The sequence below is a fragment of the Volvox carteri genome (assembly GCF_000143455.1).
Source record: "Volvox carteri f. nagariensis unplaced genomic scaffold VOLCAscaffold_43, whole genome shotgun sequence".
Classification (NCBI taxonomy): Eukaryota; Viridiplantae; Chlorophyta; class Chlorophyceae; order Chlamydomonadales; family Volvocaceae; genus Volvox; species Volvox carteri.
Window position 1 is genome coordinate 83,509 of NW_003307586.1, and position 8,193 is coordinate 91,701.

At 54.1% G+C, this 8,193-nt stretch overlaps 2 protein-coding genes across 2 annotated transcripts; both read right to left on the reverse strand.

The window, feature by feature from the left end:
- Nucleotides 1-982: 982 nt before the first annotated feature.
- On the reverse strand, nt 983-4,013 carry VOLCADRAFT_106387 (uncharacterized protein; the record flags this gene model as incomplete). The annotated part of the gene is made up of 4 exons (XM_002954469.1): nt 3,699-4,013; nt 2,979-3,067; nt 2,903-2,910; nt 983-1,362 (listed from the first exon to the last, which is right to left on the reverse strand). Exons 1-4 carry the CDS (start codon nt 3,795-3,797, stop codon nt 983-985), a joined length of 576 nt encoding a protein of 191 aa, XP_002954515.1. The 5' UTR covers nt 3,798-4,013.
- A 1,962-nt stretch (nt 4,014-5,975) lies between these two features.
- On the reverse strand, nt 5,976-8,090 carry VOLCADRAFT_106388 (uncharacterized protein; the record flags this gene model as incomplete). Its single annotated transcript, XM_002954470.1, has 6 exons — nt 7,908-8,090; nt 7,420-7,685; nt 7,245-7,351; nt 6,996-7,180; nt 6,466-6,810; nt 5,976-6,170 (listed from the first exon to the last, which is right to left on the reverse strand). The coding sequence occupies exons 3-6, from the start codon at nt 7,252-7,254 to the stop codon at nt 5,976-5,978; spliced, it is 735 nt and encodes a 244-aa protein (XP_002954516.1). The 5' UTR covers nt 7,255-7,351; nt 7,420-7,685; nt 7,908-8,090.
- Nucleotides 8,091-8,193: the final 103 nt, after the last annotated feature.

Genomic DNA, 8,193 nt, shown 5'->3' on the forward strand with positions numbered 1-8,193 from the left:
CTTTAGAATTGCAATATATATTTGAAGGGTGATTGGCAGCCCTGCCTACTGCAATGGCACTGCATCCCGCGCGAGCCGCGATGGCGTTTGCCCTAGCGGTCGCGCTGGATGAAATTTTTGATAAGATATGTTCAATGCTCAGTGGCAGAGATTGAGCGTGTGGGCCGACGCGGCGCGGCCCATGCCGCCGGAAGTGCGGCCGACTTGCCGTTTCGCGGGTGGCTTCAGCCCTGATACTACAATGGGTTACATATTGGCTATGTAAGCGGTCGTGAGCGGTCGAGCAACACGAGCGGCGTTGTCCTTGTTCATTTTTATAATATAAGGCAGCGGTGTGACTAGAAATTCAGTCGGAGTGCAAAGCGCGCACAATTTGTCAAGTATGTGGTCTTTATAAGCGATTGGGCTTGGCCGTTTGTTATAACTCGCGAAATTGGCGACGCATTTCAAGTAACGGTACGAGGGGTCAGCGTTTGACGAAATTGAACCCCCCCCCCCTGGTCACTTTAGACTTTTCGTCCACTTTACCGGTAACGTACCGTTACCACGTCCGAACCGACCACTTTTTCCAAAAAAGTTTCAACGTAACGTAGCATGTGAACTGGCTATAACACAGGCTGGGTGTTCAAGTTATCATACGCCGTCATCTCAGATTTCACTTAGGAGATACGCGGCACCTTTTGAGATTAAATTTAGCCCGAGAGGCGTTGATGTGACTTTGACCTCGGTCAAGTCAATGGAGACAGCCAAACTTGTTTGTGCTCGTACGATTTTTGTTGGCTACAGGCGAAATACCTTGCATAGCGAATGCAATATATTACCAATAACGCGTTTCAGCCGGGCGAAAATTATGTTTGGTCTGTTACACACACACAGCCACACGGACATGGGCAATCCTACAGAACGGGGCCCCCTGGCGCTTCGCGCTGTGGCCCCGCCCCAAAACGGCAACCGCTCATACAAACGCCAGGCATTATCCGCACTAAAAGCCAAAAACAAAGAAGAAGACGGGGCGACAGAAACCTGCAAACGCTCCCGACCTCTGCGGGATGCAGCCAACAAGACATTGCCTCCTGCGGCTGGGAAAGCCCAACAAGTCATGAACGGTGTTAACGGCGCTGAAATGTGGCTGTGCAGTGCGGGCCTGAACGGTACCTTTAGCCGCTAGAAACTGAACCCACAGGAGACCCGCATAGTGAGAGGCCGGCAGGAACTCCAAGCCCTCAACCACACAAAAACGCACAAAGGACGCGAAGAGGGACTCATAAGAACGCCACATCTTGGCGCCAACGCGCGACATAACGACCTGCGCAATCTGAACAAGGCGCGCAGAATGGTCCTGCCCAGGGGCCAACGACTGAACTGCGAAACGAGCAAGCTAGTAATGACCGGAGGTGCTGCCACCTTATTGACATCAAGCACGTAATGGGGCGCCACACTACCAACCTCCCGCGGGCCACGCAAGAGTGCCCAATCTACCGCTGCATTCTGACCACCACGACTTCCCAACTCGGAGGGGGAAGGAAGACCCTCGAGCCCCCCTCCCCGACGCGAACAACTCGGTGCTCGACGGCAGGAAGACCAACTCCACTGCTAGCTCCATTAGCTGCTGCCACCACGGTCCTGTAAGGCACCACCAGGGTAACACACGCCCGCTCTTCTCAAACCTTCCGCACCACGGCCAGCAGAAAATCGGGGTCCAGAGGCGGGCATCCATATGCATTGAGGCCCGCCCAGGTTTGAAGTAACGCATCCACTCCTGCAGTACCAGGGCAGTGGTGTCGCGAAAAGAAGCGCGGCAAATGTGTATTGATATGCGTGGCAAACAGGTCAACATCGTGCGTCAAACCGAAATAGCGCGGATGCAACCTGTAGTCATCTCTATCCGTTCAGAGGGTTGCAAAGATTGGGGATTGGGGGCAGGTACTGGTCAGGCGGGATAGGGAATAGGGTGACGACGTCAGGATGGGATGTGGGGCCCAAGGCAAGGATTAGGGATTATGCGTGCTATACTACTTTTAGGATGGGAATTGCTGTCGGGGTGAGGATGGGGATGGGAACCCTGTCAGAGGGATGGGGATTGAAACCTTGATCAAGGATGGGATTGGGAACCCTGGCCAAGGATGGGGATGGGACCCTGGCTGATAGGATGGGGATTGGAGGCTGTCACAGGTTTAGGATGAGCTCGCTGCCATAGGGCGAGGATTGGGGACACAGGAGGATTAGGATGGGTAGTTCTGCTGTAAGGTGATTTTGCAGGTGCAGAATTGGGAATACTGGCAGGACTGCAACAGACCAAGGATGGATCGTGTAGTTGTCCATAGTTGCTTACTTGGTGTGCTGTTACTTATGGTGCATCTCACAGTGTCTGCTGAAAGTGTTTAAATGGTGGCCAAAGCCAGTACCAAACATGCACGTTGTCATGGTCGATTTTGCTCACACACTTCAACTCATGGGTCAGCAATATGGTAAACCAAACACCGAGAGATGTCTTCACAAAGCAAGGCACCCCTGCCCAACAGCACCATAATCAGCTGTCCAGGTATAGCCCATGCCCATGTTCACCAGCACCACATCGGGCCTCCCATTACCCACTTGACACACATGAGCACATCTCACCAAAAGCGGCCCCTGCAGGCTGCTCCACTGCTGTCTGCCAAAAGCCTGGCCATCATCAGTGCATGCACCAACATCAGCCATCTCACCAGGCCGCCATGCATTCATTTGTTAGATCTCTGCTTATAAGTCGCGTCCCATAGCAAACCATACACAAACACAAGGAAGTTCTATGAGTTGGCAGCACTGAATCTAGGCTGGGGAGTCTAACATCAGTGTCGTCCATGCAATTTTGCTTCACACCAAATGGCTTGCACTAATTGCAAACAACACAACCAACCCTCACCCCCTACCCTGGGGGGGACAGTGCCCACAAATTCATGCCTGGCACGCTCCCAATGCGACTAAACAAGGTGACGAACCTTTCAACGGCAGGGCCCATATAGGCAATGACACTGCCGTGTGGATTCTGCACACTGGCTCCCCATTGAAGCTCATCACTAGTGCCCACCTGCTGGACAAACGAAAGGCGCTCCTGGAGAAAGCACACTGGCCAGTTCAGCACATCATTGAACCAGCTGTAGCCTAAACCTGCCTTCAATAGCACCACGGGCTGCCTCACATTCCCCGCCTGATACACCCACACACATCTCGCAAAAAATAGCCCTTGGAGGCTGTGTCCTTTCCGGTGCAGGTTATAACATTTCATCGCCATTCATTGCCCTCTGCCAGCCCATCCGTCGCCTCATCGTATATGGAAGTGGCATGCACCCGCGTGTTTGCAGCGGCACAAGAACACGGATCCATGTCGATGCAGCCCGGTGCAAAAAGCTCGTGCACCAGGTCCAAGATGAAATCTGGCATGTACCATTCCTATGTATTGCTTTGGATGAACAGACACAGGCCGCCATATTGCAGCGCCATATTGCAGCGCCAGTGCAATAGGTGCAGCCAATGCTTGCCCTCGACGTGGGTCTTGGACTTCACCCGGCCCGTGCATTTCGACTCGTCAACCATTGCAGGATATCCTATTTTAATTACATGGGCATGAGACAGGCATGGAAAGCGACTTGGTGAAAATGAGGAGAGACGTGAACCGGTCGTGCACTCCGCCAGTTCCACAGTCAGAACAACATTCTTACCTTGTCCGGCCCACGCACATCCACGGCACCAACGTATGCGCCAACATATGCCTTAACAGAGGAGATAATGAAAGATCGTCGAGCTGTTTTGACAAACATCTGTTCACGGATGACCGACCCTATTTGCCTACACAACCATGCTAACAGGTTTCCAAACTACTTCATCAACAAGCAAATCGCCTCCTGCTAGCAAAAGATAAATAGGCCCAGTCATTCGTGAACAGTCCTTTGTAGTTTGCGCTTAACAAAGTGTTCGCTTTCCAAGGCAGAGCTTGGGACACTGTGAACAAGGCCAGAACGTTTGTGAGTATCCTGCAGTCCCTACTGGCCGGTGTAATCCCATGCTGGCCGGGAAGACGGCCGGTCACATCATGCCGTACCGCATCCCGAAGCCACTATGCACAATGCTGAGAAAATTTCCAGTCTTCATTATTTCGTTGTGGCACAACTCCACGCAACTCTGCGCATGGGACAAAATGTCGTAGTACATAGGAGCAAATCTTGCGCAGTTGTCCAAGTCGACTCAAAAGCATTCCAATCGGAACGCCTGGCTTATCATAAGCTTATCGGGCTGTTTGTCATTGCGCTTTGGCGCATTTAACGTGGAATATTGGTGCCCGACTGTGCAGCATATTGGTGCACGCGGTCCCTCTTCATCATCATCCCGCGTTCCAAACCATGGACATTTTGACAGAACACCCTTGTTTGTTCTGCCATATTAACCACAGCATAATAATTTGCTGTTGTGGCCATCCATCGAACATAACTCTCCTTCCTCCGTTAGGACGACGCGCTATGTGCATTAACAGCCAGTGTGCAAACAGATACATAGACCTCTGTGCTGCGAGTTCTCCTTCGGCCGAGATCCGCTTCAAAGAGCGTTTGTCGCTTCAGTCTGCTTCGGAATTTGACGCTAGAGGAAATAAGCCACAGAGCAAGAGAAAACACCTCGCGGAAATAGAAAGTAACCCTGGTCATTCCCCTGATTTACGCCTAAAGAGAAAACCGATATTACAGCACCTGTGTAAACGTAAGGCGTAGGTTTGTAGCTGGCAAGGGATGTTGATGGGACCCTGGCTGACAGCTTTCAGTTGTGAACACAGCTGCAGGATGGGGATGGCCCTGGTCGAAGGGATGGGGAAGGGACCCTGGCTGGCAGGATGAGGATTGGGGGGACACAGCTGTAGGATGGGATTGGAAACCCTGGCCGAAGGGATTGGGGATGGGACCCTGGCTGGCAGGATGGGAAACCTGTCTTGAGGGATGGGATTAGCACCGGCCCTTAAGTTGGGGGATGGGAGTCGGTCAACCCTGCCAGGATGGGAGGATGGCTGACCACTACCCATCCCCATGATTGGGGGATTAGACCCCTTTTGCACCCCCCGCTGGCTGTCGAAACACCTGCAGCCTGCACTAGATTTATTGCTCAATGCCCAGCCTTCAGCACAATGGCTTTGAGAGACCTTGAAATGGTGAACGATGCTTCCCGAGATACCAAGATACTGTAGGTTGTTAACATGTACATTTACAAAAATATCCTAAGAGGACAACGAATAAGACCAGTAGGCCCATGTCCATAGTCCAGGGCAATGGAGGGGTTTACCCTGGGGCCGTGTTACTGCGCCTGCTGGGTAGCGGTCGGTTACCCTTTTCCCAGCTGTTAAGAGGAGCGCTGACAATACTCAGGTAGCACACCATGCAGCATGCACCATATGCACCTTGCTGAGGAACAGTACAATGTGCCGTGGATAAAAGCCCTGGCCATAGAAGGCTGTTCAAGCAGCTGTCAGCAATCCAACTGGTCGCAGCATCATGTGCAGCATATGTCCACCGAACAACAACACGTGCATTGCCACCTTTCCCCGAATACCAGAGGATACCAAGCCGTCATTGCCTCACCAACCAATATCCGTGATATTCCACTCCCCAAGCCGTGCATCCCATACACGGATAATAGCTGCTTACATCAACGAAGCACATCCTGGATCGTTTGCAGCAAGGTGAACCCTTCGAGCATGCGCTGCTGCCATGCAAGGTGCAAGAGCAGCAACCTTCCATGACTGCTCGTTGCAGCCACATTCTGAGTTGCCCCATCCAGCAGAGCGACCTGGCGGACATGAAATGCTACAGCACACTCAACTTCATCCTGAATCAACGCCAACTCCTCCTTGCACCGTGCTTCCTCCTGCAGCACCCGGCGCAAGCTTGCCTCCAATCGTGGCACCCCATGATTTGACTGTGCAGCCCAGGGATACCGCTGTGCATTTAGCGCCTGGCCTAGCGTTCCTTCATGGCCAATGCCTGCCCAAGCTCCGGTGTCACCGCTCCAGATACAGCACTCCAGCTAGTAAGCTGCTCCCAAAGCTGCACAAACCATTGCCTCGCGCGCCTTTTCTCCTTAATGGCCAGCTGCTGCTGATGCCGCCGCCCACCGAGTCGCCGTACCACGTGCTCCAGGGCATGCATTGTCGGCTACGGCATCCTGATGGGTTGGGTCAGGGAAGCGGGTCAGGAAAGGGTGCAACATCGAGAGAGGGCCAGAGCCGCGGTGCAAAAGTGGGCCACGGTGGGAGAGAAGTTAAATCTTTTCCAAGCAAATACAAACTTGGCTTGCAGCCTATCAACCGGGGTTTGGGGACCTTGGGTGATGCTCGATCCCAGCACACAACACTCGGCTGGAACAGACAAGGAACCAAGAGACAAGGAACCAAGGGTCCACATGGCCCCGTTGCATGAAGACCCTACAACCTCGCAGACTCACCTACACCTCCGCAAAAAGCTTCCGCAGCTCTCCCTTCGCCAGGCTCCCCAGCGCCGCACTCATAAGCTCGGACTCAGGTCCCCAAGCAGCAGGGTCATAGCGGGGCTTCTCAAGATCGGCAGCCTGGGTTTTTGTTGTACGGATAAGGGCTGGGCGCTGCCTACCCAGCACAGAGTCAGCACCAGGGAAGAGCAACCCAAGCCGCACCGCATCAGAGCTGGCTTCGAGGGTGTCCTCCCGCTGCAGCTTCTGAAGAGTGAACCGGCAGAGAGCATACTCAGCCGCTGGGCTGGCAGGCACCATGTCAGCTGCTTCCAGCTGCCGAGGCTGCTGCTGGAGGGACTGCTGTACCTGCACATGTAAGGATACGTTGGCATTACGATTTCACTGCTAAAATACCGCTTGCTTACCACAGCTGCATCACCGCCCTTCTGCTCCAACGCGGCCCCAAGGACACAGATGTGATGTCTGGCAATGTCCAGGGCAGCTTCAGCCCGAGTCCGCATTCACCACAACCTTGCCGGTAAATCCCTTACGACATCCCTGCAGTACAGCCGCGCCACGCGGTCCAAGTGCTCTTTCCTAGTGACAGGGTGCATGTATTGTGCGATACGGCCATGCGGACCGGCCACACTGTTGAATATCTCTGCTGCCTCGCCCGTCCCCTGTCCCACACCGTGCATCCTGCCAAAGGTGCCCAAACGCTTTCTGGCATGCGTAACTGCAGGGCAAAGGCAAACACTTATTAGGAGACGCACAAAGCCCATACGGTGCTAAACACGCACCTGTGAGCATATCGGTGCCAGGGAGGAATGAGTGGGCGCATGCCTCTGCCCAGCCACTGCAGGTCTGTGTCTGGCATTCCAGCCACTTGGCATATGACTTGCCCCATCTGTAAAAGTACAACGTGTGAGATGTCCACACAACAACAACCACATATCGTGCCTCAGAAGAACTTACCTGCACGCGATACCCTACCACCAGCACTGTACAGCGGTGCCAGCTGCAAGGACGGACAGCGCTGCAGCAGTGGAGTATGCGTGCCGCTGCAGCAGTGGAGTATGCGTGCAGCAGTGGAGTATGCGTGCGTGCTCATACCATGCCGGCATAACACGACACCGACAGCCGTGATGAGGTTCTGCAATTGCAAGCCCCGAAAGTCATAGAGAAATCCAGGTGCCAGCCGTCCAGACGCAACATACCCTTCTCGATTCCGCAGCCAGGACCTGCAAGGCAGAGGGTTGGACAGCGGCAGCACGGCACAGCATGGCAAAAAGGTGGATGCCGTGAAGTGCGTGGCGTAGTAAGCACATGGTGATTGGGGGAAAAGGCAAAGGCTGCTCACTAGAAACACGCCTTGGCTTCCGACCCACACCCAACTTGTTAGCATCAAAGTTCGAGCAGTGCGGCACACCAATCTGCTGTGACACGTGACCATCCAAAAGCACCTGCTGTATCGATGCGTTGGGCAAGAAGTAGCAGCGCCGCCCTAGCTGTGTGTAGCCAGAAACGTAGCCCTTATGGGACAGCAGGTTTAGCTTAAAGCAGGCATCGAAATGTACCGAGTGCAAGCTCGTGGGGCCGGGCCCTGTGGCTTCAGGGCTGCAGGTGTCCCGAAGCAGCCAGTCAATCGACGCGAGCACTCCGCCCCTAGCACTTCAGCGCCCGTGGGCATCGCTGCCGCCATGGTTCCCAGGGCTGCTACGCCGGCTGACGGGACTGGGGGGACGGGAT